Here is a 13,071-nt window from a genome sequence, read left to right on the forward strand (position 1 = left end):
TCTCAGTGTTTCAGTTGTGCTTATTCTGGGGCTGTCACCTCTGCTGTTAAAACTTGGTGTATGGTCAGCTTTGCTATTCCTAGATGGGCACTAATGAGGACATTTCCCTTAGTGCTAGAACAGGCTGAGCTCCCTGCTGCTCAGTTTTCAGTAGCAGCAGGATACACTTAGAAATCCAAGCCTAATTAGTAGAAACTTCCCTCTGTAGCCTTTAGATCTGAAAAACCTTTAGAAAATAGAGAGAAATGCATCTTTTATGTCAGAAATCAACAACATAAGAGGTGATGGTCTGACAAAGTATGAGTAACAGTGCAGAGGCTGGTGAATTCTGGCTTGTTAAAGGGAACATCCAAAAACTGCTGTTCCTGCCCCATTTAGAACAGAAAATACTGCTGAACTGTCCCATTTTCTGTTCAATAAACTTTATCTTCTGCTGAAGTGGAAGGTTGCCAATCTCAGCTTTGTTTAGGTGCAGTAAAGGAAAAAGTCTTTTCACCAGAAGTGGGCCTATTAAGATGTTCTCACAGATTTTGTTCGGGCTTAACAGCTGTGTTTTACTAGAGCCTTTCTCTCAATGCCTGCTGTCATTGATAAAAGTGCCTGAGAGAGAGGATGTGATGTAGTTACATAGTATGGGCACACAAGAGCAGGAGAGGAGCTCATCCCACCAACAGCTGTAAAACTGGGTGAGAGCAGACACATACACATGTATAAAAACTATGTGAACCTTTCTTCGTAGGAAAACCACTCCAGCTTAAGCAGGCATAAATAAAGTAATAGCTTCATAGCCAGGACTGATGTAAATGTAGCACTTTCAGTGATTATTTCTGGATCCCCTCTCCTCTTACAAGACTTCCAAGTACTTTAGCAGTAGGAATTAGGGAGCTTTCTGTTTCCTTAATGGGTAATTTTTCAGACTGTGGTTTTTATGAGTTAAACTTAAGTGAGAACTGAGGATGAAGCCTGTGCTTTTTCCTGGCATCCTTCTCAAGGGAAAGTAATCCCAACATTCCCAAGCTCTATTATGTACCATTCAAAACTGGGTTATTGAGTTATCTCTGCAGGATGCTGACTGCATCTTCAAGTTCCTGGTGTGAGTTTTGTGGTGATTCTATTTCTGGACTGAAAGGTAAACCTGCTCTTGTTATTTCAGAGTTTTGCATATTTACAGCTAACAAAAGCAGCCGTAGACAAATTAAGATGCCCAAATGAAGCTCAAACAAATATGATTTCAGTGTAATCTGTATGTATTTGCCCCATTTTAAGTAAGATGAACAAGCTGTAAGATTCCAGCCTTACAGAGGGCCAAAGCAGATTTCCTGTCAGTGATACATCTTTGTCATGGTTTGTCACCCTTATTCTTATAAGGATACTTACAATGCAGTCAAGATTTACGAACTTACAAGCATTTTGGCACGCAACTGATGAGACTTTTACCAACAGCATCCACTGTATGTTTATTTTTAATGCTGCCTGCAACTCTGCTTAAAGGAAAGCAAAAAAGCATTACAGGAGCACAGTATTTCACATATATATTTCTGCAACTTAAACAGTTGAATAAATATTTTATCAGTTCTAGTGTTCACAACAAAAATAAACTCTGGTCACTGTTGCGAAGTCTGAACTTTGCTTGATCTTTCTTTTAGACCCAATAGTTCTGTTTTCAGTTCTCCAGGCTTAGGAGGTATTTCAGGTATGCTCTGTTAAAAACAGAGAAAGATGTCAGTGTTGTGACAGAGGAAAAATTAAACGCCCAAAACAGTAAATGAGCTTACTCTGCAAGAGCATGACAGCTAAACTGTGATTTTGTCACCCTCTTTTCTGAGCAGAATATAATTCCTACATGCAAAACACCTTAGGAATCATTACCTTTTTGTAATTTGGCTTATTTTAAAGTAGCAAAATTTAATTTGAAAAAAAACCAAGATGAAAGGAAGAACAGTCAGTTTGTTTTAAAGGAGCAAAGCTTCTTTTTGCCATTCAAGTGAGTTTGGTAGAGATGTTCTGGCACAGTTGAAGTCTCCACACATATTCTTCGTGACAGAAGAAAAAGTTTCACTGCTTCTACTGTCCTGATTTAGAAATTAAGCACTGAAACTGGAGATTAAATTTTAAAAAGGTACCAGATAACATGGCATTTCAAGAACTGCATTCCCTCAAAATTCGTGCTACTTTAGAGGTAAAGATCATTTGAGCATTCTGAATACATATGTCTATTTACCTGTAAAGAAAGCTACAGTAGGGTCACCTAGAGCAGGTCACACAGGAACGCGCTCAGGTGAGTTTGGAATGTGTTTAGAGAGGGAGACTTCACGACCTCCCTGGGCAGCCTGTTCCACTGCTCTGCCACCTTCAATGGGAAGAAGCTCTTCCTCAGGTTGAGGTGAAACTTCTTGTGTTTTAGTTTATGGCCTTTGCTTCTCATCCTATCGCTGGGCACCATCCTCTTGGCATCCACCTCTGAGGTATTTATAAGCATTAATGAGATCCCCTCTCAGTCCTCTCTCCCAAGAGACACTCCAGACCGTTCATCATCTCTGTGACCCTCTACTGAACCCGCTCCTTGTCTTTCTCGTACTAAGGAGCCCAAAACCGGACACAGTGAAGTCCTGGCTGCCTGGCCAGCGCCTCTGTAGAGGCTGATCTCTGTCCACCGCCAGGCCAGAGCCTTTTCCGAGGCACAGCCTCTCCAGCAGACCCTCCATCCCGCACACACGCTACCACCAACCGGGACCCTCGGCGCACTTACAAGGTCAGGCCTGTAGTACCTGTGCACGACCTCGGCCCCCGCGAACATGGCCAGCATGCTGGCCGCCAGTCCCCGCAGGTAGGTGGGCCAGGGCACGCCGGCGGGCATTGCTGCGGGGGCGGGCCCTGTGCACGGACCGCGCCGGACGTGCGTCATCCCCGCCGCCGCCGCCGCCGCCGCCGGGAGGGGGAAGGGAAGAGGGAAGCGGGTGCCGAGGCCCGCCCTCGCCAGGGAGTATCGCGCCAGGCGGGGTGAGTCGCGACACAGCGCCGGGGCCTCCGGCCGGGGGCTCGGCCGCCCCCTCACGCCCCCTCACGCCCCCCGCCCCGGGCGGCCGCGGCCCCGCCCTCCGCCCCCATTGGCCGGCGCGGTCACGTGAGCGGGGCGCCCGGCAGGCCGGCGGGGGCGCGGGGGGCGCCGGCGGCGACATCTGCGGCGACAGCGACGGCCCCGGCGCCTGCGCCCGGCATGGAGGGCCCGGAGCTGGGCAGGTACCGGCGGCCGCCCGCAGCCGCGCTCGGGCCTCGCGGTGGGGATCGCCCGTGGTCCTTCTGCTCCTTCCCCGCATCCCGCGGCCGGCGGAGCCGGGGCCGGGCTGTGGCGGCCGCCTCCCTCCCCTTCCCCTGGGCACAAAGAGGGAGGGGAGGCGCTCCCGGGGCTCTGAGGCTCCCGGGCCCGCGGCTAGGGGAGCGCGGCTGCCTCGGGCAGCGTGGGGCGCGATCGTGTCTCTGTCCCGACGGGGATTTGAAAATAATTTAATACCTGATTTTGTTCCAGTGAACATATCTTTTTCTTTACCTTTTTGGGTTTTTTTCCCCTTTGTTTTTAGCATGAACTGAAGCGGGGCGGGGGGGGAGAGGAATCATGAACTGAAGGGGGGGAGAGGAACAAATCACTACCTTTTCCTCGTGATACTGAAAATATTTGTTTAAATGTTCTATAATACATATACATAAATAGCAAAACAAATATATTTCTGAACCCACAGAAGAAATTTGACCTAAAATATATGGGAAACTTAGAGGTGGGGGTAAAACCTCACTTTCATCTCGCTAGCAAGTGGCTAGAGGACTTGTTTGTGGTACTTGTTTGTGCAAATTTTTTCTCTGTTCAAAGGGAATTTTATTCCCTTTACTAGAAGGAGACTTTATATACACATAAAATAAGAAGGTCTGTATTACAAAAAGACATCTGGTCGTAGGTTAGATGCTTTCACATTTTTCTTACTCACTCTGTTCTTCTGCTCTGTATGATTAAGCTTTTATTACATTATGAACTGGATTCTGCATGTCTCTGTTTGTCATGTGTTTCCCAATGCAAATCTGAAAATCAGTTTTGTTTGGTTCATTAACTGCACAAGTATTTTATATAAAATGGAGCTCTCTCAGGAGCGGGTTTAGGGTGTTCCCTGTACTCTGAAAATCTCCCATAGCTGTATTAGGCAACTTCCCTGGGAATCTGACATACCTGTGTTCATTGTTCATATTTATTCTCCTTGATTCAGGATAGATATTTTGTTAAAAATCAGTGTCTTGGTCACAAGACTCTGGGTACTTCTTGCCTAAGACTGATTTACAGTGGGTTTCTTGAAAACCACAGTGTGTAGTAGCGAATGGTCCCTTCTTTTGAGAAATTTAAAATCAGAATCATTTAGGTTGGATAAGACCTCTAAGATCATTGAATCCAGCCATTAACCCAGCACTGCCAAGCCCACCACTAAACCCTGGCCATAAATTTACATATCTACAACAGCTTTTAAATACCTCTAGGGTATTTAAATACCTCAGACAGTTCCCTGGGCAGCCTATTCCAATGGTTAACAGCCGTTTCCATGAAGAAATTTGTCCTAATATCCAATCTAAACCTGCCCTGGCACAATGTGAGGTCATTTCCCCTTGTCCTGTCACTTGTTGCTTGAGACCAGCCTAGCTTCACCCTCCCTTCAGGTGGTTGTAGAGAGTGGTAAGGTCACTCCTGAGCTTCTTTTTCTCCAGGGCAAATACCCCCAGCTCCCTCAACTCGACCTTTCCCCGGCTCCGTTGCCCTTCTCTGGACACACTCCAGCACCTTCCTGTAGTGAGAGGCCCAAAACTGAACACAGCACTCAAGATGTGGCCTCAGCAGTGCCAAGGCCAGGGGGACAATCCCTGCCCTGGTCCTGCTGGCCACACTATTGCTAATACAGGATGCCATTGGCCTTCTTGGACAAGTATCTGTATATCTAAAAATTATTTCCTGCTTTTAATTGTAATTCTGAGACGATAAAATTATTTCCTGAAAATCTAGTGTTCACCAATCCTTTCTATGTATTCGTAAGGCAGCGGAATCTATGGACAAGAAAGTGGCTGCGTAGGTAGAAGGGAGTGACGGTATAAAGCAGAAATGGGTGTGAGGGCTGTATGTGACTAATAAATGTGTGGAGGGAGAGAGCTGTCTATGGAAAAATGTCTTTATGTATAGAAGGAGACTGGATCTCTGTGTGTGTGAACACTTCCATGTAGAATAAGTGCCATATTTGTGTTGGGATCCAGTGTGTGATAACTGGGCAACATCTGCCACACAATTTGTTGAAGCTGTTTAATAATCTGCATAGTAACAAATGCTATGTGTGTTCTTAATGCTTTATAGCCCAGAATGATTCATCCATCAGATGATCAAGCAACTGACACAACATTAAAATAATCTAAAATTTGGGAAACTTGTGGAAGTCCAGAGAGCTTTAGCTCAACGTGTGTTGTAAATTGTTGGTCTGTTTGATAGACAGTTTGCTTTGGAAATCTGTGCTGCAGTGTTTTTCCAAAAAAAAAAAAAAAGAAAAGCTCTACGCTTCCCTTACAAATGCTATGTTAATTCCACATCGTAGCAGTCACAAGAGACCTGTGCTGTTAATGTTGGGGTTAACTGATACCAGCTAAGCAGCCAGACTGCTTCGATGGTGTGGGTAATTTAGTGCCTTGTTAACAGAGTCATCAGAGAATATAAGTGCAGTACATGCCAGCCTTGATAAAGGTTGATGTTTACATTCTGTTTGATACATCAGTAGGTTTCTAAATTGTTGATAAATTATTTCTCTCTTTCTCCTTCTCTAAGATACTACGCATATCTTCAGCAAGCTCAAGCATTTTACTCGTTTCCCTTCCATCAGATGATGACTGCAGTGCCCAACATGGAAATGATGACTGAGCAGCCGACTCTAGAGGGCATTCCAGAGCCAAACATTGCTCAGGAGCCTCCAAAAGGTAGGCTGACTGGGCTGTGGTAGTGAGCTGAAGTGTGGGTGATTGATTGGGAAAAAAATACTGCTCTTAAACTGCTTTCTTGGACCTGTTGGATTTCATTTTCTTGATGCTCTCTGCAGAAGTATTGATTAATTGTGTTCTTTAAGAAACATGTTTTAACAAACAATTAAAAAGAAAAGAAGTAAACCCATGTGAATGTATTCACATTGTTCAGTCTCACACAATTATCTTGTTCCAAGAAAAGCAGATTTTTTTTCAGTAGGTAAATGCATCATTTTAGCTGAAGTCATGGATTTTAATATTATGTTAGAGAAGGGTTTTTTAAAATTCTGGCTTCAAAATACTTTTTTTTTTTTTTTTTTACTTTCTGCAAGAGAGGTACAGTGTAATACTGTTTATTTGAAATATTTTTGTTTGAATGGTAGCTTAGTTTGTTGTAGTAATCACAGGCAGGGAATTGGTTACATATACTAAGAATTGTTTAGTTTAGTGTGGCTTATTTAAACAACTACAAACTGCCGGAAAGTGACACTGTACTACAGATCAGTATTATTAGTGAACACAGAGAGAGAGAGAGCAATCTCTGGGTGCTCATGTCATGGCCAGTGCCTGTGCTGCCTGAATCTCCAGACTTTTAAGAGCCAGAAGATGAGGAAGCTTCAGGTGTGTTGTTTAAATTTATAAATTGGGAAGGTAAATTTACCTCTTTGATTTCTTTCTGTGTCCATACATTTAACTGAGTCTTTTTGAATATTCACACTACAACATTGGAAATGTACAAAAAGAATATTGTTGTGTGTTTCAGAAGTTAAAAAAGGAGGAAGGAAAAGAAAAGCCAAAGCAACTGAGCCAAAGCAACCCAAAAAGCCTGCTGCTAAAAAAGAAAAACCAGCCAAGTCAAAAGGCAAACAAGAAAAGATCACAGATACTTTTAAAGTCAAAAGAAAAGTGGACCGTTTTAATGGTGTATCTGAAGCTGAACTTCTGACCAAGACTTTGCCTGATATTTTGACCTTTGATCTGGATATTGTGATAGTGAGTAACTCAAGAGTTGCAGAGATTAGGTGGAAAAGTCTTGTATATGATTTACATTCTTTCTGCTTACTTACCTATATTGTTTATATGGCAAGATCTTGCAAGATAAAGTACATAAACTGCTTCCTGTGTGTGGAGCTGCTTTGCATTTTCTGTTAAAGCTGTAGTAACTTAGTCCTAATTTCTGAGAAAACTAAGGCTCACATTTAATGCAGAGTCATGAGAGACCATAACTCAGTGCTTAATTTCCTGGAAGCTCTGCACCGTCTGAGCTGCTCTTTTGACATTGCACATCTAAACGAGACACTGCTGCAAAGTTGTCAGTTTTTTAAAAATAATGACAGAAAGTGTCATTAACACAGTTTTGTTTATTAACAGTAACTTAGAGAGAATTGAATACGCACCCTTATTGTAACTTGATTAAATTCTTGACTAGCAAGCCATGTTGTCATTGTTAAAATGGACTGATGTCTTTGTAGATTGGCATAAACCCTGGCCTGATGGCAGCTTACAAAGGACATCATTACCCGGGACCTGGAAACCATTTTTGTATGTTTTTGTTTTCCTTTCTTCTTTTAGCATTTGCAGAACTTTGTTAGAACTTGTGGCATTTTAATTAAACTAGCTTGGTTTTTGTTTTTCTCCTGGGTTTTGGTTGGTTGGGGTGTTTTTATTCAGAGAGGGATTTTTATATGGTAAATATGAACTCAAGACCTCAGCAGGTTCTGTCAGAGAGGCCCAGTGCAAGGAGAAGCAATGGCAAGATTGTAAAAGAAAGCTGACACATTGTATTGGCCACATTCTTTCACTCTAAATCCATATTGATCACTGCTTAAGTGAATCACAAAGAGCTTTTAGAATAGAGAGCTTTTCTGTACAGAACTTTTAGAATAAAAGACTGGTTTCCATGCTCACGATGAGGAATTCCTGTTCACTAGGGCCTTTCTGCTCTCTTGGAGGAGGTAAAGTAATATTGGCTATTTTAAACCTTTCTGGATAGGACGTTAGTCTTCCCAGGTTAACTGATACTTTGTTAAAATAGATTGTTCTTGTAGCGTTCCAGTACTCCAATAGTTGAGTAGTTTTTTTGGTTCTGTTTTATTTTCCTTGGAAAAAGGCAAATGCATATCTGTCTTCCTACTTCCCAGGGAAGTGTCTCTTCATGTCTGGTCTAAGTAATGAACAGCTGAACCACATGGATGACCACACCTTGCCACATAAATATGGGATTGGATTTACAAACATGGTTGAAAGGACAACACCTGGAAGCAAAGACCTCTCCAGGTAGGGCAATAAGGGGGAATATCATGTTGGTTAATGAATTATTAGTTGTGATTATAATTTTGAGTACTTTGTCTTTTAGCAAAGAGTTTCGGGAAGGAGGGCGAATTCTGATGCAGAAGCTACAAAAGTATAAACCTCGTATAGCAGCTTTCAATGGAAAATGTGAGAACTTCTAAATGAATTTTTTTCTGTCAGTAGCTTTTTTTTTTTTCACTTACCCTATATTTTCATTTTAGGTATTTATGAAATTTTTAGTAAAGAAGTTTTTGGAATTAAAGTTAAGAACTTGGAATTTGGGCTTCAGCCACACAAAGTGCCAGATACAGAAACTGTAAGTATTGAGACAGAAACAAAACCAGGGTGCTCCATTTTGATTATTTAATGAAATCTCAGGCCTTGCATACACTTGGGATAACACCAGTTTGACCAAAGTACAGGAGGTGTGGAAGGCTTTTACTTAAATAGAGAAAGGGGAGTAGTGCAATTTTTGGGCATGTGTTTAATGCAGCTTCTTCAGACTTGAAGACTTCATTTGAGAAATGGTGTGTTATGGTTAGTAGGTTGGTGCATTCTCTGAGGACTACCTAAAATATAAGTAATACATGCCTGCTTTTATGATAACTTTCATCTGATCCCCCGTGTCCAATTCCCTGGATATTTGTATTACTGGATTTTGATACTGACCATGACCATGCAGTGCCACAGTGAGGGAGAAAGAACAGCAAGTCCATCCTTGTGCCATTGCATGTGACCCTTCAGCATTGCTGGATCTGGGCATACCCAAGCACTTCCATCAGACTGAATCTCCCTAAGCTGATCTGCAGTTTGTAGTTAAATTGGGTGCTTAAGATAAAACAAACAATTTGATGAAGAGTGCATTAGTCATAGACATCTAGTGCTGGAAAATATCTCAAGAGACCAGCTATGTATCATTAGAAATTGGTTTGTTTAACATGTTCTTATAAACAAGTTAAAGCAAAGGCTATTACACTACTTGCCAAGGTAGCTTATTCTAAAGCTTCATTACCTTGTCACTTCAAAAGTTTGGATTGTTTTTCTTTTTATTTCTATCCTCAATTACTAGTGCTGCAAGTTTCAGCTGCCTTTCTCTAAAGGTGGAAGTGTTGTCATTAGAGCCTGAAGAACTGTTGGATAAAGTGCTTGCTTCTTAAGTAGCTCTTAAGGACTTCTGCAGTAGATGTATTTGTAAGAAAGATAGATAATCCCCTTTACTGGTACTTGTTCATAAATACTGCATGGTAATAGAAGTATTGAATACAGGTTTTTTTTCCCTGAACTAACTTGGTATCTTTAGTTAAGGCTGTTGGCAGAGATAGAAGCACTGAAGTTGGCTCCAGCCACACTAACTACAATTTCACAGCCTGGCATACGTGATGCAGATGCACTTGGCCAAGAAGCCAGGCTAATTAACCTGTGCTGCCTCCCTCACTGGTTTGGGCTCTTTGCATGCTGTCACGTACTCCTCTATGCCCTGGCTCAGAGCTCTGCTTGTTCAGGGAGCGCTGGAGTGTGCTCTGCTCTCTTGTAACACACATGGGTACCACTTCTCCTGCAGCACATAAATAGCTGGTGAAAATTGTCCACACTTAGCAGCTGGTAATCAGCCCCTGTCTTCAGGGCAAGACAGATGGCTGGCCAAGAAAAATGAAAGACTCCTTTTAGCCCCTTCCACAACCTCCTGTGGCATTAGTTGAAGTTTGTACAAACAGTTAAAACAGTGAGCTTAACAGTTAAGTCGTTCTGAATGCACTATTAACTCATAGCTCAGGCACTAGTAATGCTCGTTTTTTTGCTCTTTGTCTCAAGCTCTGCTACGTTATGCCATCGTCCAGTGCAAGATGTGCTCAGTTTCCTCGGGCACAAGATAAAGTTCATTATTACATAAAGCTGAAGGACTTAAGGGATCAACTAAAGGGCATCACACCCAACACAGATGTGCAGGAGGTGCAGTACACATTTGACTTGCAACTTGCACAAGGTATTGTTATTTAGTTAACATTCCATTAAAATGTAATGTAGTGTAAAATACAGCTAGCAGTTTCCTAAGCAGAAAGAAAGAAAAAATTTAATGGGAGGGGGGAGATGTGTCATCTTCTCTAAACTCTGTGGTATGGAATTACAGATTCCATTCTCTTTAGTACAGCCTAAATTATCTAAGGGGAGCAGGGATTATCTTGTCGAATTTGTGGCTGTTTTTCAAGTGTTTTCTGATAAAAGTGCTCTTTGATCATTTTTGTTCTAAGTATTAATGCTTGAGGTGTTCTGTTTCTGCAGAGGATGCTAAAAAGATGGCTGTCAAAGAAGAGAAGTATGACCCAGGCTATGAAGCAGCATATGGAGGAGCTTACTGTGACCGTGCACCATATGACACTGAACAGTGCAGCTTCTCTTCAAATGGAGCTGGTAAAGTGCTTGGGGCATTCAGTCTGCAGCCATCACTGGGGAACAAAGACCCCATGGTGTCAAATGCTATTAAAAACGGTGTGGTTTTTGTTTGTTCAGCAGGAGGCAATCCACAGTACTGTGAAGGGTCGTCCTTTGGTGAAGTTCCTAATGGACAGTGGATGACACAGTCCTTTGCAGACCAGATTCCAGAGTTCAGTGCTGGTATGACACAGGAGGAAGAGGGAAGTAGCGTGTAGGAGCTGTTCCTTCTCGGCTATGCACACATGCTGCAGTTTTAATGCAGTGATCAAGATTGGTACCTCGGTTCTCCAACTGAAGCATTTTAATAGTATTTTATCTTCCCTAGTTATTTTATTATAGTCCAAAGTAGGTGTGTGGTTGGCTGAAATCAATGAACTAGATAATTTTAAGGAACTGTCCAAACTTTTTAAAAAAAAGTTAGCCCTTTTTTGTATATGAGTTTTATATTTAATGTATACCATTTCTTGCGGTTTTTGACAAATTGCTTTCTCATTTGTGAAGATTTCTTTGGGGCGTTAATTTTATTCCATAAATGGTATATATGTGGTAGTAACAACATCAGTATACTTTTTACTGATGCCTCAATATTTGGATATCTCATAATACTTTTATATCGAGAGGGGAAAATGGGAAGTGTACCCTTACCTTGTGTGAAGTGGTGCTTTTAATCATGCACAGTTAAGGAAATTGTGCTTTTTAAGCCTGCCTTTTACTGTCTTAAAAAGTGTAGAAAGTTGTGTTCTGCAGCTGTGAGTGCTGTCTTCTGGGTGGAACGAAAGAGCTCTGTCTGTTCAGTGAGTGGACCATATTCAGGATGAAGGGAGTGAAGACATCATCTCAAGTCACAACACTGGGGAGGAAAATTTGTGTCACACAGGACAGGGCCTAAATATTCTAGCTGAGCTGTCTTAGGAAAACGTTCCCCTACTACTCCATCTCTTTCCCCCTTAAATTCCAATGTAAGGAACTGGAATTCCTTAAAAAAACAAAAAACAAATAGCAGTGGTAGTTCTTGAATTCTGTGGCAATTAAACTCCATCATTTGCATGTAGTTAGTCCCTGCGCCTGACCTTTAGCAGGAGATAACCCCCTTTGAACATGACAGAATTGAGAGACTGCATTCTCTTTAAAAGTCATGTATAGCTACGTTATTTACATCATGTACGAGTATAAAGGATGAAAGAGATTTGCAATTTAGCAGTTTTTAAAATTCTCTTCAATCTGTGTTCCCTTTATTCCTCTTCAAAGTGAAAAATATCGAGTTGAATCTAGGGGCAGCTGTTCCATGAATAAGAAGTTGTCTGTAGAAACTATAGCTCTCTTCTGAGGAACTCGCCTAAGTGATACACACTTTTGGCCAATATTAGACTGAGAAAGAAATGAGATTCCATCCTGGTGCCTAACTCTCATCTTCTTTCCCTCTTTTATAATGTGAGGAAAAGATGAAGTAAAAGCAATAAGCTGATCAAAACACTAGTTTTGATGATCTTATGACAGTTGGTGGCTTCACATACTTGAAAACAGATACAAACAGTATCTCCACACTCCATGCTGGTCAGAGATTCCTGTACCAGTGTGATTTATCCTCTCTTCACAGCCGGTGACAGTTGTCAATTGTGTGTAACTGGTTAGTGTAGGTTCTAATCCTGCTGTAACAGCTCTTGCAGAGATCACACACTGTCAACCTGTTGTGAGGCAGGCATGATGTTTACAGTTTCTTCCCAAATTATGTGGCTTAATTCTGAGCATCCTAAATCAAGAGAGTGTGCATTATGATTCTGATTGTGTATAGTAGCTGCAGCATAAAGCTGTTCCACATATTGTCAGAAAGGTATAGGACTTGTCTTGTCTGTTATTTAAAGTGTACTGTAACATGTATTGCTGTTTACATGGATATTTTCCTGCAGGTGCTCAAAGTATCTTGCATCAGGGATTTGTTATGATTCAGTTTTATTTTCAACAAAATTAGAAGCATGAAATTAGCACTGCTGAGTATGTAGCACAGTAGGATGTAACTCCTGAAAGGCAATCCTGTTTGATTGGAAGGGAAAGGTCTCTTCCTTAAGGGAATCACCCACTTGGTTATCTGGGTATAAAGTAGAGTTGAGTGTACAATGACCATTCCACTAAATACTGCAATTCTGTGTCCTCCTTCAAAACTGGTGCTCTTTTTGTTACTGTAATACAGAAGTTCTTAATCTGTCTTAAATCTATCAATGTTTCACAATAAAATCAGGAATTGTACTGCATTGTATTGGAATGTGCTTTTGCATCTTGCTAAGTACACTACAGGATGTGTCATACACAGAAATGCCA

At 41.8% G+C, this 13,071-nt stretch overlaps 2 protein-coding genes across 5 annotated transcripts; one reads left to right on the forward strand and one right to left on the reverse strand.

Annotated features, from left to right (window-relative positions):
• Nucleotides 1–1,425: 1,425 nt before the first annotated feature.
• C4H12orf73 (chromosome 4 C12orf73 homolog) lies at nucleotides 1,426–3,062 on the reverse strand. Its single transcript, XM_048302744.1, has 2 exons — nucleotides 2,750–3,062; nucleotides 1,426–1,700 (listed from the first exon to the last, which is right to left on the reverse strand). Exons 1-2 carry the CDS (start codon nucleotides 2,903–2,905, stop codon nucleotides 1,605–1,607), a joined length of 252 nt encoding a protein of 83 aa, XP_048158701.1. The 5' UTR covers nucleotides 2,906–3,062; the 3' UTR covers nucleotides 1,426–1,604.
• TDG (thymine DNA glycosylase) lies at nucleotides 2,938–13,004 on the forward strand. 4 transcript variants are annotated; one of them, XM_048302740.1, is made up of 10 exons: nucleotides 2,938–3,000; nucleotides 5,895–5,988; nucleotides 6,794–7,023; nucleotides 7,503–7,572; nucleotides 8,172–8,307; nucleotides 8,387–8,469; nucleotides 8,544–8,638; nucleotides 10,135–10,306; nucleotides 10,603–10,731; nucleotides 10,831–13,004. In XM_048302740.1, the coding sequence occupies exons 2-10, from the start codon at nucleotides 5,895–5,897 to the stop codon at nucleotides 10,968–10,970; spliced, it is 1,149 nt and encodes a 382-aa protein (XP_048158697.1). In that variant the 5' UTR covers nucleotides 2,938–3,000; the 3' UTR covers nucleotides 10,971–13,004. The 4 variants fall into 4 exon arrangements, with proteins under 4 accessions (XP_048158697.1, XP_048158695.1, XP_048158696.1 ...); XM_048302738.1 differs by lacking the exon at nucleotides 2,938–3,000 and adding an exon at nucleotides 3,155–3,240 and having other exon boundaries at nucleotides 5,840–5,988; XM_048302739.1 differs by lacking the exon at nucleotides 2,938–3,000 and adding an exon at nucleotides 3,155–3,240 and having other exon boundaries at nucleotides 5,840–5,988; nucleotides 10,834–13,004.
• The last annotated feature ends 67 nt before the right edge of the window (nucleotides 13,005–13,071 follow it).

This window comes from Corvus hawaiiensis, chromosome 4 (genome assembly GCF_020740725.1).
Source record: "Corvus hawaiiensis isolate bCorHaw1 chromosome 4, bCorHaw1.pri.cur, whole genome shotgun sequence".
Taxonomy (NCBI): Eukaryota; Metazoa; Chordata; class Aves; order Passeriformes; family Corvidae; genus Corvus; species Corvus hawaiiensis.

Excerpts from the sequence above, each read along its gene's own strand:
- C4H12orf73 (XM_048302744.1), bottom strand. The coding sequence starts at position 2,905 with ATGACGCACGTCCGGCGCGGTCCGTGCACAGGGCCCGCCCCCGCAGCA. Across the intron at positions 1,701-2,749 it reads GGTACTACAGGCCTGACCTT|AGCATACCTGAAATACCTCC; the intron begins GTAAGTGCGCCG and ends TGTTTTTAACAG.
- TDG (XM_048302738.1), top strand. The coding sequence starts at position 3,218 with ATGGAGGGCCCGGAGCTGGGCAG. Across the intron at positions 5,989-6,793 it reads TGCTCAGGAGCCTCCAAAAG|AAGTTAAAAAAGGAGGAAGG; the intron begins GTAGGCTGACTG and ends TGTGTGTTTCAG. Across the intron at positions 7,024-7,502 it reads TTGATCTGGATATTGTGATA|ATTGGCATAAACCCTGGCCT; the intron begins GTGAGTAACTCA and ends ATGTCTTTGTAG.